Source organism: Rhinopithecus bieti, unplaced genomic scaffold (assembly GCF_001698545.2).
Source record: "Rhinopithecus bieti isolate Rb0 unplaced genomic scaffold, ASM169854v2 scaffold_13704, whole genome shotgun sequence".
NCBI lineage: Eukaryota > Metazoa > Chordata > Mammalia > Primates > Cercopithecidae > Rhinopithecus > Rhinopithecus bieti.
In genome coordinates this window covers 5,240,968-5,266,752 of record NW_016808231.1, presented here as the reverse complement: position 1 = coordinate 5,266,752, position 25,785 = coordinate 5,240,968, and the positions used below count along the sequence as shown (strand labels likewise).

The window sequence follows — 25,785 nt, the reverse complement described above, 5'->3', positions numbered from 1 at the left end:
AAATGGAAAGAATGAAAGAAAAAACAATTCCACAATCATAGTTGGAGATCTTAACACTCCTCTCCCAACAACTGACAGAACCAAACCAAAACACAAAACAGAAGCCAGGCATAGTGGCTCATGCTTGTAATCCCAGCACTTTGGGAGGCTGACACAGGACAGTCGCTTGAACCCTAGAGACAGAGGTTGCAGTAAGCCAAGATCGCGCCACTGCTCTCCAGACGGGGTGACAGAGAGATCCTGTCCCCCCCAAAAAAAAGAAAAAATAGAAAGCCAGCCAGTCCAGAAGAAAAACCTGGGGCAAAAAATATGAACGGCATTTCACAGTGGCTACAGAAGGCAAAGAAACAGCAAACTATGTACGAACACAGCAAGCTCTCTACGAGCTCTGAAGTAACAGAACACAGAGAAGGGTGTGTCCCTGAGGGAAGATGTACATCTGCACTTACTACAGTAGTATAAGTAAGTAGTGGCAGGACCCACAGGTAATTAATAGTAATTATGAAGGCAGCAGGTGCTCTGAGCAGCAGCAAGGCTTCTCAATGTTTACCTGTTCACATGGTTTTGGCTTTTCAATCAAACCATATTTATTTATTCAAAACAGATATTAAATTATAAAAAACATGAGGCTGCCCGGTGCAGTGCTCACGACTGTAATCCCAGCACTTTGGGAGGCCGAGGCGGGTGAATCACAAAGTCAGGAGTTCGAGACCAGCCAGGACAACATGGTGAAACCATGTCTCTACTAAAAATACAAAAATTAGCTGGGTGTGGTGGCGTGTGCCTGTAATCCCAGGCTGGGCGACACAGCGAGACTCCATCTCAGGGGGTGCAAAAAAATATGAGGCTGTCACAAAAGTGCTAATGTTTTCCCTGCTGTCAATGTTGAGGTCACGTGAAAGCTGGTATGGACACATCGGATGAGGAATTCAGTCTGAGGGCCTCTCAGGAGCCAAGGCCCAATGACCAGGCTAAGTGGACCCAGCAAAGACAGAGGGAGGGGTCCTGAGGCACGAACACAGAGAAGGTCCCATGCTCGAGGCAAACAAGGACAAGGTACAAGATGAGAGCCAGAAGGGGCCACTGTGCTGCCTCACAGACCTGGGAAGAAGTTTTTTGAGAAAAGACTTTCATTTTTCAAGAGGGAGATTATTTTAAAGAATAAGGCCTAGTACAGTGGCTCAAACCTGTAATCCCAGCACTCTAAGAGGCTGAGGCAGGCAGATCATTTGAGCCCAGGAGTTTGAGACCAGGCTGGGCAAACTGGTGAAACCCTGTCCCTACCCAAAACACAAAAACCTAGGTGGACATGGTGGCACGCACCTGTAGTTCCAGCTACTTGGGGTACTTGAGGCGGAAGGATCACTTGAGCCCAGAGGGTAAAGGCTGCAGTGAGCTGAGATCACACCACTGCACTCTAGCCTGGGTGACAAAGCGAGATCCTGTCTTTAAAAGAAATAAGAAAAGCTGGGTGTGGTGGCTCACGCCTGTAATCCCAGCAGTTTGGGAGGCTGAGGTGCGCAGATCGCCTGAGGTCGGGAGTTTGAAACCAGCCTGACCAACAAGGAGAAACTCCATCTCTACTAAAGATACAAAATTAGCCAGGTGTGGTGGCACATGCCTGTAATCCCAGCTACTTGGGAGGCCGAGGCAGGAAAATCGCTTGAATCTGGGAGGCAGACGTTGTGGTGAGCCGAGATGGTGCCACCGCATTCCAGCCTGGGGAACAAGAGTGAAACTCCATCTCAAAAAAAAAAAAAGCATTCAGTAAGATGGCAGAACACAAAACTCAACAACCATCGTATATACAGAACACTAGTTAGAAAATACGACATGAGACCCCAGGAACAAAAACTAAACAATTAAGAATGCATAATGCATTTACCAAGAAAGCTGCAAAATCTTTCCTTTTTTTCCTCTTTGGCAAGATCTTTAAGAAAACTTTGAAACACTACTAGGGCCAAGGACTGCCACTGAATAACCCGCTTAAGATTGTTCCATACACTACACGCTCACAGGCAGAAGGCTAATAAGGAAACTACAGACATTACCTAACACTTGGAAAGCATCAGAGAGAAATGCGGCAACGCTGTGTAACGTTTGCTGATGCTGAATTACCTCTAACACAAAGAAAAAAAACTAGAGGTAGAACAGCGGTTTGCACACATGATCATGCTGTTCAAATGCATACACATAATGTTTATGTGATGCGCGCATGCATAGCTATTTTCATATGCCAGGCAGATCTCTGCAAGGACACCCAAAAACTGGCTAACGGACTTGCCACCAGGAGGGCTGGTGTCTGAGGCATGTCAGTGGGAGATGGGCTTTTCATCAGACATACCTCTGTATCGTTTGCATATTGGACTATATATATCAATAGTCTATCTACAAAACACCCTACTTATAAAACTATTTACAAAAGTTAACACTACAGGCCGGGCGAGGCGGCTCATGCCTGTAATCTCAGCCCTTTGGGAGGCCAAGGCAGGCGGATCAGCTGAGGTCAGGAGTTTGAGACCAGCCTGGCCAACATGGTGAAACCCCGTCTCTACTAAAAATACAAAAATTAGCTGGGCATGGGGGTGCACACCTGTAATCCCAGTTACTCGGGAAACCAACCGCTTGAACCTGGGAGGCGGAGGTTCACTGAGCTGAGATCGCATCTCTGCACTCCAGCCTAGGCGAGAGTGAGACTCTGTCTCAAAACAAAACGTTGCATTATAAAAAACACTTACAAACTTACCAGAAACATAAACACATTTACAAAATCTCAAACATATTTTTAAACTATTCTCATTCTAAAATTCATATGGAAAAGTTAGTGTACATAAATAGCCAAGGAAATTTTGAAAACAGTGAAGAAATACTATCAAATATTAAAGAACATTAATATAAAGCTACACTATTAACATAAATTTCCAGAGTAGGCATGGCTGCTCACACCTGTAAGCCCAGCACTTTGGGAGGGAGATCCAGGCAGGAGGAGGATCCCTTGAGCTCAGGAGTTGGAAGCCAGCCTAGGTAACATAGACCCCCCCCAACTCTCAAAAAGTAAAAATGAAAAAGAATTTAAATTCATTTCCAGCAGGACACAGGGGCTCATGTTTGTAACCCCAGTGCTTTGGAAGGCCAAGTTGGGAGGATCACTTGAGGCCAGGAGGAGTTCTAGACCAGCCCGGGCAACACAGCAAGACCAACCTCTGTTTTTTTTTTTTGTAATTCCCACCTTCACTTCTTGCTCTGTCGCCCAGGCTGGAGTGCAGTGGCCCGATCTCAGCTCACTGCAAGCTCCGCCTCCCGGGTTTACGCCATTCTCCTGCCTCAGCCTCCCGAGTAGCTGGGACTACAGGCGCCCGCCACCTCGCCCGGCTAGTTTTTTTGTATTTTTTTTTTAGTAGAGACGGGGCTTCACCGTGTTAGCCAGGATGGTCTCGATCTCCTGACCTCGTGATCCGCCCGTCTCGGCCTCCCAAAGTGCTGGGATTACAGGCGTGAGCCACCGCGCCCGGCCCCCACCTTCACTTCTTAAGTGAAAATGAATTCCAGATGGGCCATAGAAGTAAAAATAAAAGCTGAAAGTACTGAAAGAAAACATGAAAGATTTAATAACTTTATTGAGATATATCTGCCATATAATTCACCCATTTAAAGTGCACAATTCAGTGGTTTTAGTATATTCACAAAGGTATACAGCCACGACCACTAACTACAGATTTTTTTTTTTGAGACGGAGTCTCGCTGCCGCCCAGGCTGGAGTGCAGTGGCGCCATCTTAGCTCACTGCAAGCTCCGCCTCCCGGGTTCACGCCATTCTCCTGCCTCAGCCTCCCGAGTAGCTGGGACTACAGGCGCCCGCCACCGCACCCGGCTAATTTTTTGTACTTTTTTTTTTTAGTAGATACGGGGTTTTACCATGTTAGTCAGCACGGTCTCGATCTCCTGACCTCGTGATCTGCCCACCTCGGCCTCCCAAAGTGCTGGGATTACAGGCGTGAGCCACTGCGCCCGGCCAACTACAGAACATTTTTATCACCCCAAAAAGAAGCCCTAAAGCCACTCATGCTCACTCTCTTTTCCCTCTCCCACCAGCTCTCGACAACGACTCAACTATGTCTGTCTCTATGGATTTGCCTTTTCTGGGCACCTCAAAGGAACGCAATCATACAATATATGGTCTTTTGTCTGGCTTCTTTGACTTAGCATAAAGGCTTTGGGGTTCATCCACATCTAGCATGCACCAGCATCTCATTCCTTTTCGTAGCTGAAGAGCACACCACTGCATAGACAATTTTTTCCATTCATCAGATCATGGGCAACCGGGTGGCTTCCAGCTTTTTTCTGAGACGGAGTTTCACTCTCACTGCCAGGCTGGAGTGCAGTGGTGGGATCTCGGTTCACCACAACCTCTGCATCCCGGGTTCAAGCAATTCTCCTGCCTCAGCCTCCCGAGTAGCTGGGATTATAGGCCTGTGCCACCACACCCGGTTAATTTTTTTTTTTTTTTTTTTTTTTTTTTTTTAAGTAGAGATGGGGTTTCTCCATGTTGGTCAGACTGGTCTCAAACTCCTGACCTCAGGTGACCGGCCCGCCTTGGCCTCCCAAAGTGCTGGGATTACAGGCCTGAGTCACTGCGCCCAATCTTTTATTTTTTGAGACGGAGTCTCACTCTGCAGTGGTGTAATCTCTGCTCACCGCAACCTCCACTTCCCAGGGTCAAGTGATGCTCCTGCTGAGGCACCCACCACCACACCCAGTTAATTTTTGCATTTTTAGTAGAGACAGGTTTTGCCATGTTGGCCAGGCTAATCTTGAACTCCTGACCTCAAGTAATCCACCCACCTTAGCCTCCCAAAGTGCTGGGAACATAGACATGAGCCACTGCACCTGGCCCAGCTTCCAACTTTTTGCTGTAACTTTTGTTTTGCCGGCGGGGGGAGGGTCTCACTGTGTTGGCTGGAGTGCAGTAGCTGTTTACAGGCACCGTCAAGGTGCATGGTAGTCTCCAACTGGTAGGCTTAAGTGATCCTCCCACCTCAGCCTCCCAAGCAGCTGGGATTAGAAGTGCGCACCATGCCTGGCCCATTTCCACTTTTTTTTTTTTTTTTTTTGAGACCAGGCTGAAGTGCAGTGGCACAATCATAGCTCAACGTAGTCTCAAACTCCCGGGTTCGAGCAGTTCCCTGACCTCAGCCTCCGGAGTGGCTGGGACCACAGGCATGTGCCATCACACCCAGCAATTTTTAAAAATGTTTTGTAGAGATGGAGTCTCACTATATCGTCCAGGCTGGCATTCAACTCCTGCCCTCAAGCAATCCTCCTGCCTTGGTCTCCCAAAGTGCTGGGATCACAGGCATGAGCTACCACACCCAGCCACGTTTCCACCTTCTGATGGATCTTCAGATTGCTTTCATTTTTGGGTTATTATGAATAATGCCACCATGAACATTCATGTGTAAGCTGTTCTGTGGACATGTTTTCATGTCTACAAGGCATGTGCCTTGGGTAGAGCTGTGGGGTCATATGGTAATCGGTGTCACTGTTCGAGGAGCTGCCACAATGTTTTCCTGCAGAGATTGCACCATTTTACATTCTCACCGGCAGCGTGGAAGGGTTCTGATTTTTCCACATCCTAGTTATCCATTTAGTATCACCTATTTTTGTTGTTCTTGTTGTTTCTTTAATGTTTAATTATAGCCACCCGAGTGGGTAGGAAGTACTAACTCACTGTGGTTTTGCTTTGCAGTTCCTAAATGGCTAATGATGCCAGGCATCCTGAGTTTAAAAAAAAAAAAAAAAAAAAAGATTTAAGATGAAATCTTTCTAAACAAAATATATAACCCAAAAGGCCATAAATATAAGGACTACATAAAAATTTAAGTCAAAAGACAAATGCCCAGGTGAGGTGGCTCACGCCTATAATCCCAGCACTTTGGGAGGCTGAGGCGGGTAGATCACTTGAGGTCAGGAGTTCGAGACCAGCCTGACCAACATGGTGAAACCCCGTCTCTACCAAAAATACAAAAATTAGCCGGGCGTGGTAGCAGGCATCTGTAATCCCAGCTACTCGGGAGGCTGAGGCAGGAGACTTGCTTGAACTCGGGAAGCAAAGGCTGTAGTGAGCCAAGATCAAGCCACTGCACTCTAGACTGGGCAACAGACAGAATGAGACTCTGATTCAAAAAAAAAAAAGACAAACACATTAAGAAAAAAATTGGGGGCCAGGCACAATGGCTCTTGCCTATAATCCCAGTACTTTGGCAGGTAGAAGTAGGAGGATCACTTGAGGCCAGAAGTTCAAGACAAGCCTGTACAATATAGTGGCACCCCATCTCTAAAAAAAATTTTTTTAATTAGCCAGGCATGGTGGCACGTGCTACTTAAGAGGATGAGGCAGGAGGATCACTCGAGTACAGGAGGTCAGGCCTGCAGTGAGCCAGGATCGCAGAATTGCACTCAAGCCTGGGTGACAAAGCAACACCCTGTCTCTAAAATAGAATTTAGTGCTGTGGCTCTTAATCCCAGCACTTTGAGAAGCTGGGGCGGGTGGATCCCCTGAGGTCAAGAGTTTGAGACTAGCCTGGGCAACATGGCGAAAGCCTGTCTACTAAAAATACAAAAAAAAAAAATTAGCCAGATGGCCAGGAGCGGTGGCTCATGCCTACAATCCCAACACTTTGGGAGGCTGAGGCAGACGGATCACGAGGTCAGGAGATCAAGACCAGCCTGACCAATATGGTGAGACCCCATCTCTACTAAAAATACAAAAATTAGCTGGGCATGGTGGCAGCACCTGCAGTTCCAGCTACTCGGGAGGCTGAGGCAGGACAATCGCTTGAATCTGGGAGGTGGAGGCTGCAGTGAGCCAAGATCGCGCCACTGCACTCCAGCCTGGGCGACACAGCGAGACTCCATCTCGCAATAAATGAATAAATAAATAAATAAATAAATAAATAAATATAAATAAACTAGCTGGGCATGGTGGCGCGTGCCTATAATCCCGGCTACTTGCAAGGCTGAGGCGAGTGGACTGCTTGACCTCGGGAGGGGCAGGCTGCAGTGACATGACATGGCGCCACTGCACTCCAGCCCAGGAAACAGAGTCAGACTCCGTCTCAATTTTTTTTTTTGAGATGGAGTTTCGCTCTGTTGCCCAGGTTGGGGTGCTGTGGCGCGATCTCGGCTCACTGCAAGCTCTGCCTCCCGGGTTCACACCATTCTCCTGCCTCAGTCTTCCGAGCAGCTGGGACTACAGGTGCCCACAACCACACCCGGCTAATTTTTTGTATTTTTAGTAGAGACAGGGTTTCACCATGTTAGGCAGGATGGTCTCAATCTCCTGACCTCACGATCCGCCCGCCTCGGTCTCCCACAGTGCTGGAATTACAGGCGTGAGCCACCATGCCCGGCCTGACTCTGTCTCAATTTTCAAAAATTATTTAAAAGGACAAGCGCGTTGTCTCATGCCTCTAATCTCAGCACTTTGGGAGGCCGAGACAGGCAGATCACGAGGTTAGAAAATCGAGACCATCCTGGCTAACACGGTGAAAATCTGTCTCCACTAAAAATACAAAAAAACTAGCCGGGCCTGGTGGCAGGCCTCTATAGTCCCAGATACTCAGGAGGCTGAAGCAGGAGAATGGCGTGAACCCAGGGGGCGGAGCTTGCAGTGAGCCGAGATCACGCCACTGCACCCCAGCCTGGGCGACAAAGCGAGACTCCATCTCAAAAAAAAAAAAATTATTTAATTAAATTTAATTTTAAGAGAATCTTAAACTCACTAGTTTCAGTTAATGTACCAAGGTCTATTTTCCTTAATACACCAAGACCACTTACAAATCACCTATAAGACAAAGGTCGGCCGGGCGCGGTGGCTCACACCTGTAATCCCAGCACTTTGGGAGGCTGAGGTGGGCGTATCACGAGGTCAAGAGATTGAGACCACCCTGACAACATGGTGAAACCCCGTCTCTACTTAAAACAAACAAAAAAAAGGTACAAAAATTAGCTGGGCGTGGTGGCGCATGCCTGTAATCCCAGCTACTTGGGAGGCTGAGGCAGGAGAATCACTTGAACCCAGGAGGCAGAGGTTGCGGTAAGCTGAGATTGCGCCACTGCACTCCAGCCTGCGCGACGAGTGCAAAACTCTGCCTCGAAAAGAAAAAAAAAAAGAAAAGGCCACTGGTCCAAGAGAAAATAGCCATTCACAAAAACAAGAAACATCAATGCCTTTACATTCCAGAAAAAGATGTTTTACCACATTCTTAAGGAAGGAAATACACTTTAAAACAAGATAGCATTTTCACTACCAGACTGACAGAGATGTTGTGAATACTGTCATTCTAGCATCGGTGAAGGTGTGAGAAACTGGTGGCAATGCCGTCTGTGATTTTGGGGAAAGTCAGCAACAACCTAAATGTCCACCATGAGAGAGTTACATACATTACAAAAATCCACACTGTGGAATACTAGAGCTCTGTGGCGATAGGAAACAAACCCCAGAATAGAAGTGGAAAACGCAAGGTATGGAAGATTACACAAGGTCCCTTCCCAGTTTATCTTTGTTTCTCTCTTTTGTGTGTGTGTGTGAGGAGTTTCGCTCTTGCCGCCAGGTTGGAATGCAGTGGTACCATCTCGGCACACCACAACCTCTGCCTCCTGGTTTCAAGCGATTCTCCTGCCTCAGCCTCTCGAGTAGCTGGGATTACAGGCGTGTACCACCACACCCAGCTAATTTTGTGTTTTTAGTAGAGACAGGGTTTCTCCATGTTGGTCAGGCTGGTCTCGAACTCCCAACCTCAGGTGATCTGCCCGCCTCAGCCTCCCAAAGTGCTGGGATTACAGGTATGAGCCACAGCGCCTGATGAGAAGCTTCTTAAGCACGTCAGCATTCTGGACAGAAAGACCTGTATTCCCTCACGAATGTCTGAGTTCTTAGCTCTGGCATTTTCAACACTCACTGCTTCTTGGGGCAGAACCTGTTCCAAGTGTTCCAGAACCTGGTCTACCCGTTCTCTATGATATACCGATACTTCATTCATCGGGAAACATAACTCCTTAAAGAAAAAGAACAAAATGGGAAAGGGCACCCTGGAACACTCAAAATATGGGCCTGAAGCCCTCATGCTAAGCTTTGGTCATGGAAGACGACTAGCCCCACATGAAATCCATCTCTCTCTTCTTAACAATTTGATGCTAACAAGTTTCCCAGTCACATCTGAAAGGAGAGAACACGGCTCCAGACAAGCCTGCAAGTTAAGGCCACAGTAAGAGAGGCCAAAAATAAACAGTCACAATGCAGTTTTGATGTGGGGACACTTTACAGACAAAGGATTCTTCACATGTCAATGGCCCTGCGGGAGCCTATGTATTAAAACAGAAGACCAAAAATTAACACCATAATAATGGCCCTGAAAGCATCAAAGCAAGGTTCAGTTACGGGCCATGTAATGATGAAGTGTTTCAGAAAGACTTCTCATCATAACGGTTACAACGAAATGTTTTCAAGTCAGCCCCATGGAAAATTCGCTTGAACATCCCATTGCCTGACAAATGCTGAAATACTGGCAAGCGTGAACACGGCAGCGTGCTGTCTTAATTTCTCCTTCAAGGAGCGTATCACTAACCTGACACATACAGTTACATTAGGACCCATGCCCTTCCATCTTGTTCTCAGCAGCACTGCTGTATAGCCTCCTGCTCTTCTTCAATATGGCATTTAATTTAGCTATCTCAAAATTAATTTCATATATATATATATTTTTTTTTTTTGAGATACTGTCGCTCTGTCACCCAGATTGTAGGCTTCAAGGGCTTAAGCGAGCTTCCAACTTCAGTCTTGGTAGCTGGGACCATAGGCACACCCAGCTAATTGAAAAAAAATGGTTTTTTAGGTAGATGGAGGTTTCCCTAGGTTACCCAGGCTGGTCTCAAACTCCTATCCTCACAGGATCCTCCCACCACAGCCCCCAAAGTGCTGGGATTACAGGCATGAGCTACCAGGACTGGCCAGTTTTTTACTTTCTAACCACATTTCTTAATTATATGGCTATTACGTAACTGAGCCATTCTTTTAAAACCGATGATTCAGCTACACATCCTTTCAACTTACCTCATCTACAGGAATTCACCTGGTTAAAAAGCCAATGGCACGCTGGGAACAATGGCTCACACCTGTGATCCCAGCACTTTAGGAGGCTGAGGCAGGCAGATCACAAGGTCAGGAGTTCAAGACCAGCCTGGCCAACATGGCGAAACCCTGCCTCAACTAAAAAATACAAAAATTAGCCAGGCACGATGGTGCGTGCCTGTGGCCCCAGCTACTCGGGAGGCTGAGGCAGGAGAATTGCTTGAACCCAGGAGGCAGAGGTTGCAGTGAGCCGAGTTCGTGCCACCGCACTCCAGCGTGGGCAACAGAGCAAGACTGTCTTTAAAAAAAAAAAAAACTGGTGGCAGTAATACTCCCGCAAGTAGATACTGTTTCTCTAAGCTACAGCTTTTATAGTAATACCTAGTGGTTTTAGCAGAAATAACCGGCCACACCACAAACTCCCTGAAATGTATTTTGGTAAATGCTACGGAACTACAGAGAAGCCACTCTGTGCACTAAGCAAAAGCAGCTTCCTAGCAGAAGGCAGGTCTTCAGCAGGACTAAGCAGGATGGTGGTAAAAAAAAAAAGTTCTAACTGGCTACACCTGCGGCACCAAAAACGCAATCCATGAACATTCTCTGGCTTTGAACCTAAAAGCACTTTTTACTTCGTTTGAGTGGGAATGGATACATTTTCAATCACTATCAAGATTCTTTGTCTGGCCCCAAGTGCTGGATGGTGGGTCACATTTATAATCCCAGCACTTTGGGAGGCCAAAGCAGAAAGATGAAAAGGTCAAAAGATTGAGACCATCCTGCCCAACATGGTGACAACCCGTCTCTACTAAAAACACAAAAATTAGCTGGCCATGGTGGCGGGCACCTGTAGGCCCACCTACTTGTGAGGCTGAGGCAGGAGAATTGCTTGAACTCAGGAGGCGGAGGTTGCAGTGAGCTGAGGTCATGCCACTGCACTCCAGCCCGGCAACAGTAAGAGTCTCAAAAAAAAAAAAAAAAAAAAGATACATCAGTATTTTGAGACAAGCAAATATCACAGGCCTCAGTAACAGCCTCTTTCATGGAACTCACCTTTGTCACATGTTATTTACTGACATGGGGGGCAGGAGTAAATGTTTATTTTTCTGCAGTTTTCTTATCAACTTGACACCCTCCCTCACCCCACCACCACCCCCACAAGCTGCATTCCCTCCCTTCATGCCAAGGGGTAGCAAAATACTTGGAGATTTCTCTTTTGTCTTAGCTTAGGCCAACCACTCACCCAGTAACTAATAAACGCTTTGCTAATCGCTTACATTTGGATTGATGTGTTTGTTTCCAAGATGGAGTCTTGCACTGTCGCCCAGGAGGGAGTGCAGCGGCACAATCTCGGCTCACTGCAACCTTCAACCTCCACCTCCCAGGTTCAAGCAATTCTCGTGCCTCAGCCTCCCAAGTAGCTGGGATTACAGGCGCCTGCCACCACCCTGGCTAATTTCTTTGTATTTTTAGTCGAGACAGGGTTTCTCCATGTTGACCAGGCTGGTCTCAAACTCAAGTGATTCACCCACCTCGGCCTCCCAAAGTGCTGGGATTACAGACAAAAGCAACCGTGCCCGGCCGGATGTGTTCTTTTTCAGGCACTCAGATAACTCAGTCCCCCTGGTCCTAACCAAACTGAAGGTCCTCCTGGTGGTCTTGGGCAGCTGGGCCACACTTTCCTCTGCCGTCTAAGTGCCAGCACCACGGCTTATTCAGACGACAAAGGTGTCGTGGACGCTATACCTCTAGTGTCATCTGAGCAACACAAAGAGCTGTTTCACAGAGACAGTGGCATCTGACCAGCAAGCACTACTCCCCTCCACTCTGAAAAGAACGGCCGGAGAGCACTAGAAATTCACCTGAATTCTCCTGAAGGATGCAGCACACAAGACATGGAAATCAAACAGCACAGTCTCCAAACAAAGGGAGAGCAGAGAGAGGAAGCAAAACCGGTCAACAAAATAAGCACTGAAGAGGAGGGCGCAGCAGGCAGGCACCGCCTGCAGGAGCGTGGTCCAGGTGAGGCTCTTTTTGGAAGATGAAACAAACTTGCTAGTGCTTGAGCCCTGAGCAAAATGAGGAAACCAGCTCTCCTGACCTTCCTGGCGCTGGCAGCTGACCTACTCTTACAACTCTGATTTCCAAGACAGGAATTCCAGCAAAGGCTCCAGCTTACAGAGAACGAAAGGCCCACGACCTTAACGCCTGCACCAACCAGTCCTATCGTGGTTGCCTCACAGTCATGTTCTGGCAATTTCACGAAAACAAGAGCATCTGACATGACCAAGAGACGGGGCTCGACGCCCTTGGTGATCGTGGCAGTCACCTGGTCATGCAAAATGACCAACCAGTCGCCTTACCTGCCTGACCACAAAATCATGTTTGTTTTGGGAGACGACATCGGCTCATCTTTCCAGGCCTTCCCTCTTCTTTAGGAGGCAGCCTCATCCTTCTACTGGCACATCTGACACTTCTGACAGTTGGAGCTCCGACAAAAAGGTCTCATGGTGGTTTCCAGTGTGTGGACCTCAAAGGGCCACGTGGCTGGACTCCCCAAACCCCAGGCCCAGGGCTGGCTCTGTGACTGTCCTGAGGACTGTAGGATGAGGCTCCTACCCATAAGCTTGTATCTGACAGAAAAGACACAACTGCTAGCCTCATTCACCATCCCTTCTGCACACTCTCGCAAGTCTTTTGTCAAACCAATTATTCAGAGCCATCTCCTTACCCCTGCGCCTGCAGCTTTCCAGACACGGATGCAGCTCCCTTCGCTCCAGTGCAAACAGCCTTGGAGACTTGGCCCAAATCGCTCCTCATCTGTGAAACTTACCCTGAGGCAAGCGGCTATGGTTTCTGCATTTCCTAATGTGCTGTCCAGGCCACCAAGATGACCCTGGTACACTGCCCACCAGTCACCTATGACCCAGACAGCAGGGTCACATTTTCTTTGAAGACTCAGGGGGCCTCTGAAATGTATTTGTTGAATAAACTGTTACGGGCAAAAATGACAAATATAAAGTGCACAAGCAAAGATCCTAGCCCACCCCTCACAGAAATATTCTGAGGGTAGGCCAGGCACAGTGGCTCATGCCTGTAATCCCAGCATTTTGGGAGGCTGAGGCGAGTGGATCACAAGGTCATGAGTTCGAGACCACCCTAACCAGCATAGTGAAACCCTATCTCTACTAAAAATACAAAACTTAGCTGGGTGTGGTGGCAACTGCCTGTAGTCCCAGCTACTCGGGAGGCTGAGGCAGGAGAATCACTTGAACCCAGGAGGCGGAGGCTGCGGTGAGCAGAGGTTGCACCACTGCACTCCAGCCTGGGCAACAGAGCAAAACTTCGTCTTGCAAAAAAAAAAAACAAAAAAAACAAAAAAAAAACAAGATATTCTGAGGACAAGTGACTGGGCCTGGCAGTGTCAGGGGTCAGTGAGGCCTGAAAGAGTAAGAGGGCTGAGCTCATGGGTGACTGAGGTAGTGCAGCATGGGCCGGAGGATTCCACAGATACAAGACGTATACAAGCGAGGCCAGGCACATGCTAGAACCTGGAAACACTTTCCCAAGAGAAAAAAAATTCGAGAAGTCTGGATTTTCTATATAGGTAGATCTGCCTAAACCATTCTTTCTCCTCTGTTGCACAAGACAAGTATTGTCTTAGCTAAATTCACTCATCATTCAATCAATTCAAACAATTTACCTGCCCACTCATCCACACAGGTGACAATGGCAAGGGCATCTGCAACACAGAAGACTGCCAAGAACACGTTCCATTTCTTAGACTCAGGCAGAGGAATGCTTGAACCACTGCACCAGGACGAGGAGAGGACAGAGATGATTAAGAAAGAGATAAAGCGCCAGGCACGGTGGCTCACTCCAATAATCCCAGGACTTTGGGAGGGCGAGGTGGGTAGATCACGAGGTCAGGAGATCGAGACCATCCTGGCTAACACGGTGAAACCCCGTCTCTACTAAAAATACAAAAAATTAGCCGGGCATGGTGGCGGGCCCCTTGTAGTCCCAGCTACTCCAAAGACTGAGGCAGGAGAATGGCGTGAACCTGGGAGGCAGAGCTTGCAGTGAGCCGAGACTGCGCCATTGCACTCCAGCCTGAGAGACAGAGCAAGACTCCATCTCAAAAAAAAAAAAAAAAAATTAGAATTAAAATGTCCCTGAGCTGAAAACTGACATATTTTCCAAATGGAAGCAACAGTGCATGATACAGAGCACGAATCACAAACAGCTGCGGACGCGAGACCACAAACGACAAAGAGAAAAAACCTCAACCTCCAAGGAGGAAAAAACCCGAGCCAGCTACAAAAGAAACAAGAACCAAATTAACAGGACAGGTGGCCGGGCACAGTGGCACACTCTTGCAATCCCAGCACTTTGGGGGGCGGGCTGTCAGATCACTTGAGGTCAAGTGTTTGAGACCAGCCTGGCCAACATAGTGAAACCCCACCTCATAAAGACAAGAAAAACAAACAAATAAATAAATAATTGATCAGACAGCGGTGCTAGAAGAAAGCAACAGCATCACTTTCTGAGGGAAAATTATTATTATTTTTGTTGTTGAGATGGAGACTCACTCTGTCGCCCAGGCTGGAGTGCAGTGGTGCAATCTCAGCTCACTGCAACCTGTGCCTCCTGGGTTCAAGTGATTCTCTGGCCTCAGCCTCCCTAGAGGCTGCGATTACAGGCGTGTGCCACCACATCCAGTTAATTTTTGTATTTTTATTAGAGACGGGGTTTCACCATGTTGGCCAGGCTGGTCTTGAACTCCTGATCTGCCCGCCTCAGCCTCCCAAAGTACTGGGATTACAGGCTTGAACCACCGCGCCCGGTCACAAGGTATGCTTTTATAGGCGACTGGTTTTGAAAAGACATAATATTCAGCCTTGAAGAAAATATCTTTGTAATAGGCAGTCTTGATGCCTGCTAATGGGGATATAAATTGATAATGCCTTCTCGGACAATTTGGCAGTATCCGCTAACATTTCAAAAATGCATAGGCTCTGAAACATCAGTTCTAAAACTAATTATGTAAAGCTAAAGAAATACCACACGTCAACAAATATTTAAGTACTCATCCATTCTATGCAGCATTGTAATAAAAATTAAAACCTGAAATAATCTTTATTGCGTCCATTAAAAGGACAATGTTTAGGCAAACGACAAGTCCATCATACAGAATACTGTGTGGTCACTGGAAAGCACGTGGACCTGTGTCCACTGAATTGAAAAGATGTGGAAAGAATGCTGGGAGAGTTAAAATTTTCTGGAGCACAACGTACCACAATGCAAACATGGTTTAGGCTTTTTAGAGTGAAAACAGTTATACGTAGACATTTATGTTTACACGTGTAACAGTGCGTACAGCCCCAAAGGACCAAAAGTGTTCAGTGCTGTTACCTCCGAGTGGGGACTGGGAAAGCAGAGGTTAGGGTCATTCTCTCTTTAATTGGCGCATCCATCAATTCCAGGCCCCGAGGACACAACTGCGTCAACGACATCGAGTCCACCTACTCTGGAAACCCGGGTGACCGCTGTTGGTTTTGTTCACTACGGCGTCCCCAGAACCTGTACTGCGCCGGGCACTGAGCGGGCGCTCACATGTGCGTCCAATGAACGAATTAACAAATGAACAGTCAGTGCGCTACTGGGGGCGGGGAGGGGTAAAGCACCATCCAGGGAACTCGCACGATCACCCCGAGTGAGTCTGTTCCCCGCCACAGACACCCGCAAAGACTCCGCGCTCCGCAGCGGCTCCACCTGCTCGTGTGCTACCTGATTGGATCTGAAGCTCCAGGAGGGACGACCCCGCGGCCGCTCCGCCCGACCCCGCGACGCCCCCAGCCCCGACCTCCTTCAAGGCTCCGAGGAGCCGGTGTCGAGAGGAGTCCAGCCGAGAAAAAGGCAGTCCGGCCGGAGCTGGCGAGAAGTGGAGCGAAAGGAAACGCGCCTGCAGATATTGGCCTCGCCGGACCTCCCACGCCCGTGAAGCAGGTGCTGGTGCCGGCGCCTCGCGCCCCGGAGCACCTAGGAGGGACGCCCCTGCAGTCTTCGTGGCCCGGCCCGCCCGCTGCCCGTCCAGCCAGGCCGCCCTCACCTCCCGGGGCAGCAGCCAGCGCCGGCGCCCGCAGCAGAGGCCGCAGGCGACGGCCCCACAGCAACAGCGCCCGCAACTCGCGCGCCATGTCGTCCTCCCAGAGCGCCGCGCACAGCCACGCGGGACCGAACAGGATGGGACGGGACGGGACGAGGCCGCGCGGGGCGGGGCCTTCCTCGGGCGCGGGGCGGTGACGTCACGGCGGGCGCCGGGCTGTCCGGGCAGCTGCCTGCTCTGGCGCGTGGCGGGGTACGACCCCTCGCGTGGACACTCAGGCCGGGGGGTGGGGCCTCTGTGACCTTGGGTCGCGTTGTCAAGGGCGACGGGGCCTGCGCGCGGAGCTGGGGGAGGTGGCCCCGTCGCCCCCGGCCCACGCTGGTCGGCTGAGCCTAGCTGTGCGCATTCCTGGAACGGGGCGGATGTCAGTATCCACGCGAGAGTGTGGAGGCGTCGTCGGGGAAGAAGCAGTTCCGGTCTCTGCCACCTTTGTGAATCCCGGCCATCTGTATAGGCCTCTGCAAGTCTCTTGCAAACCAAGCCTGGCCAAAAAGCTAAAACGAATGAGGAAGGGAATTCCAGGCTTGACTGGCTACACCAAAACGTGAACCCAGTAACCAACACCACCAGGAAAGCTGCGGTTATTCCTGTATTCCACTTCTCTTGCCCTTGTCGAGAAGAGTCAAACTAAAATATTTGGAAGTTTATTCTGAGCCAAATATTAGTGTGCATGGAGGGAGGCAGAGTCTCAAAAGGTCCTGAGAACTTGTGCCCAAGGTGGTTTGGGTTACAGCTTGCTTGGTTTTATACATTTTGGGGAGACATAAGACATCAGTCAATACATGTAAGACATAGGTTGGTGCTGTGTGGAAAGGCAGGACAACTCAAAGGTTGAAATACTTAGAGGTCATAGGTGGATTCAAAAATTTTCTGATTGGCAATTGTTTCAGAGTTGAGTTCTGGCTGGGCGGGGTGGCTCACGCCTGTAATCCTAGCAGTTTGGGAGGCTGAGGTGGGCGGATTGTCTGAGGTCAGGAGTTCGAGACCAGCCTGGCCAACATGGTGAAACCCCATCTCTACTAAAATACAAAAAATTAGCCAGGCAAGGTGGCACCTGTCGTCCCAGCTCCTGGGGAGGCGGAGGCGGAAGAATAGCTTGAACCCGGGAGGCTGAGATTGCAGTGAGCTGAGATCGTGCCACTTGCACTGCAGCCTGGGCGACAGAGCTGAGAATCCGTCTCAAAATAAATAAATAAATAAAAGTTGAGTTCTAAAAAGCTGAGACTCCATCTCAAAAAAAAAAAAAAAAAATAGAGTTCTACAGACCTGGAATTAATAAAAAGAGTGTCTTGAGTGAAGATAAGGGGTTGTGGGCACGAGCACGGTGGCTCACGCCTGTAATCCCATCACTGCGAGGCCGAGGTGGTCGAATTGCTTGAGGTCAGGAGTTGGAGACCGCGTGGGCAACATGGTGAGACCCTGTCTGTACTAAACATGCCTGTACTGGATGTGGTGGCAGAGGCCTATAATCCCAGCTATAAGGGAGGCTAAGGTGGGTGGATTGCCTAAGCCCAGCAGGGAGAGGTTGCAGTGAGCCAAGTTCATGCCACTGAACTCCAGCTTGGGCAACAGAGCCACACCCTGTCTCAAAAAATAAAAATAAAAGCAAGAGTTTGTGGAGACCAAGGTTCTTATTATGTAGATGAAGTCTCATAGATGCCCACCCTTACAGGTAATAGATGACAAATGTTTGCGCAGATGTTTTCTATTCAGACCATTAAAAGTTCCTAGACCCTCAGCCAATCTCTTCAGAATCAGAAAAAGACCTGGAAAGGTGGCCTGATGTGGTGGCTTATGCATATAATCTCAGCACTTTAGGAGGCCAAGGTGGTCTTACCACTTGAGGTCAGGAGGTTGAAACCAGCCTGGCCAACATTGGCAAAACCCTATCTCTACTAAAAATACAAAAATTAGGCCGAAATACAAAAATCAGGCTTACGCCTGTAATCCCAGCACTTTGGGAGGCTGAGGCGGGCAGATCACATGAGGTCGGGAGTTCAAAACTAGCCTGACTAACATGGAGAACCTTTGTCTCTACTAAAAATACAAAAAGTTAGCCAAGCGTGGTGGTGCATGCCTGTAATCCCAGCTACTCAGGAGGCTAAGGCAGGAGAATCGCTTGAACCCAGGAGGTGAAGGTTGTGGTGAGCTGATATCGCGCCATTGCACTCCAGCCTGGACAACAAGAGTGAAAGTCTGTCTCAAAAAAAAAAAAAAAAACTTACCTGGGTGTGGTGGTGTGCACCTGTGGTACAGCTGAGACTACTTGGGAGGCTGAGGCAGGAGAATTGCTTGAACCCAGGAGGCAGAGATTGCAGTGAGCCAAGATCGCACCACTGCACTCCCACTCCAGCCTGGGTGACAGAGCAAGATTCCGTCTCAAAAAATAAAATAAATAAATTTTTAAAAACCTCCTTTATAATGTTAACGCTGCTCAGTTGTGCCTCATTTCCAAGGGGAGGAGCGTATAACGAGGCATGACCGACCCTCTCCTTCCAGTTATGGCCTCAACTAGTTTTTTAGGTGTCTTTGAAATCCCCTTGGCCGAGAAGAATGGTCCATTCCGTGGGTTGGGGGACTTATAATGTATTTTTGCCAGCCGGGCACGGTGGCTCAGGCCTGTAATCCCAGTACTTTGGGAGGCCAAGGCAGGCGGATCATCTGAGGTCGGGAGTTTGAGACCAGCCTGACCAACATAGAGAAACCCTATCTCTACTAAAAATACAAAATTAGCCGGGCGTGGTGTCACATGCCTATAATCCCAGCTACTCAGGAGGCTAAGGCAGGAGAATCACTTGAATCTGGGAGGCAGAGGTTGCAGTGAGCCAAGATCACGCCATTGCACTCCAATCTGAGCAACAGGAGCAACCATCTCAAACAAAAAAATTAGCCGGGCATGGTGGTAGGTGCCTGTAATCACAGCTACTCGGGAGGCTGAGGCAGAGAATTGCTTGAACCTGGGAGTCGGAGGGTGCAGTGAGCCAAGATCATGCCACTGCACTCCAGCCTGGGTAACAGAGCAAGACTCCATCTCAAATAACAACAAAAAGAATTTATTTTTGCCTTACACCCTGCTGGAGGTTAGAGTCTAGTTGGAGATTCAGACCATAAACCCTGGTCTAACATTTGGTCCAGACCCAGCTGCAACCTCATAATGCCGATTTCCCAGCGCCTCCTCAGTCCCGGAGTGGGGCCCAGGCGGCTCCACTGAGGTTCCCAGGTAATTCAGAGGCACACTGAAGATTCACTTCCATACTCCAATAACTGTACAGAAATAGTGACTCCAGCTCCTGGCAGGTGCTGCAGAGAAGCGCAGGAGCCAGGAGAGTGACCTCCAGAGGGACTGGGACAGAGTTAGGTGTTGGAAGAGGATGTGTCAGGAAACGCTTCCAGGTGGAAAGTGGCAAGTTCCCAGCTTAAGCAATTGAGAAGGGGAACAGAAAGAGGGTGGGCAGATTTGGGTGGAAGAGCAGGGTCCTCTCACCTGGACCACTCCAGCAGCCAAGACAGGCCCCCTGCTTCCACTCTCACAGCCTCCCATTCTCCACGGTAGCCAGATCATACTCCGTCTCTCAGATCCTCCAATGATCCCCCTGCCAACACACATGCATGTCCTTAGAATTCTTTCCAGACTCCTGCCTCCTCCTATAGGCCTGCATGGACCTGCCTGTGTTCCCCATCACCACACTCCAGGCAGAGCCCTTTCCAGCATGTGCCCAGGGAATGGGGGCAACGTTGGGGGGCGTCTTGGCTTCACATTTCATCCCTTTTTCACCACATTCAGGAAATCATCATTTTTTTTTTCTTTTGAGACGGAGTCTTGCTCTGTCACCCAGGCTGGAGAGCAGTAGTGTGATCTTGACTCACTGCAGGTTGCACCTCCCGGGTTCACGCCATTCTCCTGCCTCAGCCTCCTGAGTAGCTGGGATTACATGCGCCCGCCACCACGCCTGGCTAATTTATTTTTGTATTTTTAGTAGAGACAGGGTTTCACCGTGTTAGCCAGGATGGTCTTGATCTCCTGACCTCATGATCCACCCGCCTCGGCCTCCCAAAGTGCTGGGATTACAGGCGTGAGCCACGGCGCCCAGCCGGACCTGTGGCTTTTTAAGGTACTGAGGGATCCAAGGCATGCCCTAAGATGGCCACACACAGATTTCAGCCTCTGCGTAAACCAATAATCTAGAAGGAGGAAAACAAGTTTACACGCAGACAAACTTGACTTGAATTAGTGGAGAATCAGTGGGAGCTGCTTTTGGAGGGAAAGGGAAGAATCCCCAAGTCTCCTCTATCGCCAGTATGAGGCTGCCCATACAAAGTCCCTGCCTTCCACTGGGGTCAGCTGAGGGCCGTGACAAATGCCCGGTGCTGTATTCACAATAGCCAACATGTGGAAGCAACTCAGGTATCCATGGACAGACGAATGGGTCAGCAAAATGTGGTCTCTTCATACAATGGAATATTACTCAGCCATAAAAAGGAAGGAAGTGGCTGGGCGAGGTGGCTCACGCCTGTATTCCCGGCATTTTGGGAGGCCAAGGTGGGCGGATCACTTGAGGTCAGGAGTTCGAGGCCAGCCTGGCCAACATGGTGAAACCCCGTCTCTACTAAAAATATAAAAATCAGCCAGGCATAGTGGTGCATGCCTGTAACCCCAGCTACTCGGGAGGCTGAGGCAGGAGAATCACTTGAACCTGGGAGGTGGAGGTTGCAGTGAGCCAAGATGGTGCCATTGCCCTCCAGCCTGGTGACCGAGCAAGACTCTGTCTCAAAAAAAATAAAATAATAAAATCAAATAAAGAAGCCAGGAGAGACCCTGTCGCTGCAAAAAACACAAAATACTAGCCAGGTGGGCCAGGTGTGGTGGCTCACTCCTGCAATCCCAGCACTTTCCAAGGCCAAGGCAGGAAAATCTGTTGAGCCCAGGAGTTCGAGACCAGCCTGGGCAACATGGCAAAATACTGTCTCTACAAAAAATACAAAAATTAGCCGGGTGTGGTGGCGCCTGTAGTCCCAGCTACTCGGGAGGCTGAGGTGTGAGCATCGCTTTTGCCCAGGAGGTTTAGGCTGCAGTGAGTGGTGATCACACCACTGCACTCCAGCCTGGGTAACAGAGCAAGACTCTTGTCTCAAAAGTAAATAAATAAATAAAAAACAAGTGAGGATTGGTCTGACCTGAGAGAAAACAGAGTGAAAGGGCAGCTCAGTCCTATGTGCCCAGGGGAATTGCACAGGCCACTTAGGCAGCTCTGCAAGGCCCCCTCCTTGCTGGTGTGGCTGCCTGGTGGCTCTGTCCCCACCACCCCACCCTGCCACCTGAAGACTGCTCCTTCACCTGGGTGCCGTGGGCCTGGATTCCAGACGGTTGGTGTCCTGAGCAGCGCCTGCTATCCTGGGGTCTCCTTGGGTGTAAAGAGGGCCGCTCAGTTCCGATTCTCACGCTGGTCCCTGAGGCATGGATGGAGGACAGCACTTCGGGCAGGTGGAAATGCGAACCATCTGCTATCTTTCCTGATGTCTGGCCTTGAAGGTGCCAACTTCCCCAGGCATGAGGTGAAGGGGGATGTTGTCCATCGTCCCTGTTAGCTCCATCACTTTCTGGTGGTGCCACGCTGGTCTGCACAGCCTTGGCCCTGCAGCTCATGAAACGTGAAGGATGGTGGAAGCGTGTTCCAGCTCACCTGGGTGATTGGTCGGGAATGCTAGGCATCCCTAATTATGTATTTGAAAAGCAAGCATGACTTGATTCCCTTTTCAATTTCCCTCACAACCTGCACTTGTCACAAGTGAACAGGAAGGACATCTTCTACCACCCCTGTATTCTCCAGGGACAAGCAACATGGTCAGGGAGCGCCTTCCAGGTAACTTCAGCTTTCAAGCCCACCGCAGGGACTGTTGGCTGCCCCTGGTGTTTCTCAGCCTTAGCTCTGCCGAGACTCCTATCCTGTTGCAGAGGACCTGAGGCTGCCACTGGGTGCCACGTCATTTTTTTTCTTTTTCTTGAGATGGAGTCTCGTTCTGTCGCCGAGGCTGGAGTGCAGTGACACAGTGTCGGCTCACTGCAACCTCTGCCTCCCAGGTTCAAGCAATTCCCCCACCTCAGTTGCCCACTTAGCTCGGACTACAGGCACCACGACTGGCTAATTTGTGTATTTTTAGTAGAGATAGGGTTTTATCACGTTGGCCAGGCTGGTCTGGAACTCCCGACCTCTAGTTACCTGCCTACCTCAGCCTCCCAAACTGCTGGGATTATAGGCGTGAGCCACTTTGCCTGACCAAGAAAACTCTTTCTTGCTGCTAGTCTGGAGCCATGGGGACTCCAGATCAGAGATGATAAAGCCTGCTCGTCACTCAGTTCCCTTCCATACACTGGGTGGGGATGGATCAGCGTCACCCACACCAGGAGCTTGGCGCAGTGGACACTAGGGGTGCCCAGCATGAGGACTGTCAATGTTTCTTTTTCTCCAATGCCATAGTTAACCAGTGGGCAATCCAACACAGGCAAGCCGATCCCCACCAGGCCTTTGTAAGGCCTTGGTTACCACTTACTGCCGCCACGATGCTTGCGGGCTACATAGGTGCATTATAAATTCCTCGCTTTCCCAAGGCACCCCAAAGTGAGTCCAAGGTGAACGTGTGGAGAGAGGATGAGAGGCGGAGGTGTAGGACAGTTTTCCAGTAGAGGGTTAAGGGCTGGCACCCTCTCTGTCCCTCGCTGCTCTGTGAACTTGATGGTTACTTAACCACCTCTGTTTCCCTGCGAGAATACATGTAAACAGCGTTTGTCACATGCTGTATTTTCCCATCTCTTCACTTTCTTTTTTTTTTTTTTGGACACGGAGTCTCGCTCTGCCTCCCAGGCTGGAGTGCAGTGGCCGGATCTCAGCTCACCGCAAGCTCCGCCTCCCGGGTTTACGCCATTCTCCTGCCTCAGCCTCCCGAGTAGCTGGGACTACAGGCGCCCGCCACCACGCCCGGCTAGTTTTTTGTGTTTTAGTAGAGATGGGGTTTCACCGTGTTAGCCAGGATGGTCTCGATCTCCTGACCTCGTGATCCACCCGTCTCAGCCTTCCAAAGTGCTGGGATTACAGGCTTGAGCCACCGCGCCCGGCCTATCTCTTCACTTTCTTACCCACAGGAGGAAGGCAGAATTTGGGAACTCAATCAAAGTTGATGCCGACGCCCTTACTCCAGGCCCAGGACTCCTGGCTGGGCGGTGTTCCTTCGTCAGTCCCCTCAGCCTCACAGAGCCACAGCTCAACCTTTATAATCTTATCTGTCAGAGTCTCTTCCTAATCCCCTTAAAAATATCTGTAACACTTACAACTTTTTTTCTTTTTTTTTTTTAAGATGGAGTCTCATTCTGTCGTCCAGGCTGGAGTGCAGTGGCGCGATCTCGGCTCACTGCAAGCTCCGCCTCCTGGGTTCACGCCATTCTCTTCCCTCAGCCTCCTGAGTAGCTGGGACTACAGGCACCCGCCACCACACCTGGCTAATTTTTTTGTATTTTTGGTTGAGACAGGTTTTCACCATGTTAGCCAGGATGGTCTCAATCTCCTGACCTCGTTACCTACCCGCTTCAGCCTCCCCAGGTGCTGGGATTACAGGCGTGAGCCACTGCGCCTGGCCTGTTTTCTCTTTTGTTGAGACAGAATCTCGCTCTGTCACCCAGGCTGGAGAGCAGTGGTGTGATCTCAGCTCACTGCAACCTCTGCCTCCTGGGTTCAAGCAGTTCTCCTACCTCAGCCTCCCAAGTAGCTGGGACCACAGGTGCACGCCACCATGCCTGGCTAATTTTTGTATTTTTAGTAGAGACAGGGTTTTGCCATGTTGGCCAGGCTGGTCTCAAACTCCTGATGTCAGGTGATCTGCCTGCCTTGGCCTCCCAAAGTGCTGGAATTACGGGTATAAGCTACTGTGCCCAGCCTTTTCCTCTCTCTCATTTTTTTTTTTTTTTTTTTTTGAAACGAATGCTTACTCTGTTGCCCAGGCTGAAGTGCAGTGGCGCGATCTCGGCTCACTGCAACCTCCACCTCCTGGGTTCAAGCGATTCTCCTGCCTCAGCCTCCCAAGTAGCTGAGACTACAGGCATGCGCCACTGATTTTTGTATTGTTAGTAGAGACAGGGTTTCACTTTATTGGCCAGGCTGGTCTTGAGCTCCTGATCTCATGATCTGCCCGCTTTGGCCTCCCAAAGTGCTGGGATCTTTTTTTAAGAGACAGGGTCTTGCTCTGTTGACCAGGCTGGAGTGCAGTGGTGCGATCGTAGCTCATTGCATCCTCAACCTACTGGGCTCAAGTGATCCTCACATCTCAGCCTCTTCCATAGCTGGGACTACAGGTGTGTGGCATCATGACTGGCTCTTTTTTTTTTTTTTTTTTTGAGACGGAGTCTCGCTTTGTCACCCAGGCTGGAGTGCAATGTGCCGGATCTCAGCTCACTGCAAGCTCGGCCCCCCCCGGGTTTACACCATTCTTCCCTGCCTCAGCCTCCCAATGTAGCTGAGACTACAGCGCCTGCCACCTCCCGGCTAGTTTTTTTGTTTTTAGTACAGACGGGTTTCACCGTATTAGCCATGGGATGGTCTCCGATCTCCTGACCTCATGATCTGCCCATCTCGGCCTCCCAAAGTGCTGGGATTACAGGCTTGAGCCACCATGCCCGGCCTCTTTTAAAAAATTTTATAGGCTGGGTGTGGTGGCTCAAGCCTGTAATCCCAGCACTTTGGGAAACCAACGCAGGAGGATCACTTGAGGTCAGGAGTTCGAGACCAGCCTGGCCAACATGGTGAAACCTTGTATTTACTAAACATACATAAATTAGCCGGGCCTGGTGGCAGGGGCCTCTAATCCCAGTTACTCCAGAGGCTGAGCAGGAGAATCACTTAAACCCCGGAGGTCGGCTGGGTGCGGTGGCTCACGCCTGTAATCCTAGCACCTTGGGAGGCCGATGTGGGTGGATCACCTAAGGTCAAGAGTTCAAGACCAGCCTGGACAACATAGTGAAACCCCATCTCCACTAAAAATACAAAAAAATTAGCTAGGCTTGGCGGCGGGCGCCTGTAATCCCAGCTACTTGGGAGGCTGAGGCAGGAGAATTGCCTGAACCTGGGAGGCAGAGGTTGTGGTGAGCTGAGATCGCGCCACTGCACTCCAGCCTGGGCGATAGAGTGAGACTCTGTCTCAAAAACAAACAAACACACACACACAAAAACCTGGGAGGCCAAATCACTTGAACCCGGGAGGCAGAGGTTGTGGTGAGCTGAGATCGCGCCACTGCACTCCAGCCTGGGCAACAGAGTGAAACTGTGTCTCAAAATTTTGTGCGTGTGTGTGTGTAGAGGCAGGGGTCTTGCTATGTTCCCAGGCTGGTCTCCAACTTCTGGCCTCTGGCAATCCTCCCAGCTTGGTCTTCCAAAGTGCTGGGATTATAGGCATGAGCCTCTGTGCCTGGCCCATGCAATAGTTTCTTATGTCTATTTCTTTTTTTT

General features: G+C 49.7%; 1 protein-coding gene across 2 annotated transcripts in view; it reads right to left on the bottom strand.

The window, feature by feature from the left end:
- Positions 1–16,444, bottom strand: part of TRAP1 (TNF receptor associated protein 1) — an 81,689-nt gene extending 65,245 nt beyond the window's left edge. For both annotated transcript variants that reach the window (XR_001888040.1, XM_017886333.1), the window contains exon 1: positions 16,238–16,444. Coding sequence is in view for 1 of the 2 variants with exons in the window: in XM_017886333.1 (XP_017741822.1) it covers positions 16,238–16,325 (88 nt within the window). In the remaining variant the exon portion in view is untranslated. The remainder of the gene's footprint in view (positions 1–16,237) is intronic.
- Positions 16,445–25,785: the final 9,341 nt, after the last annotated feature.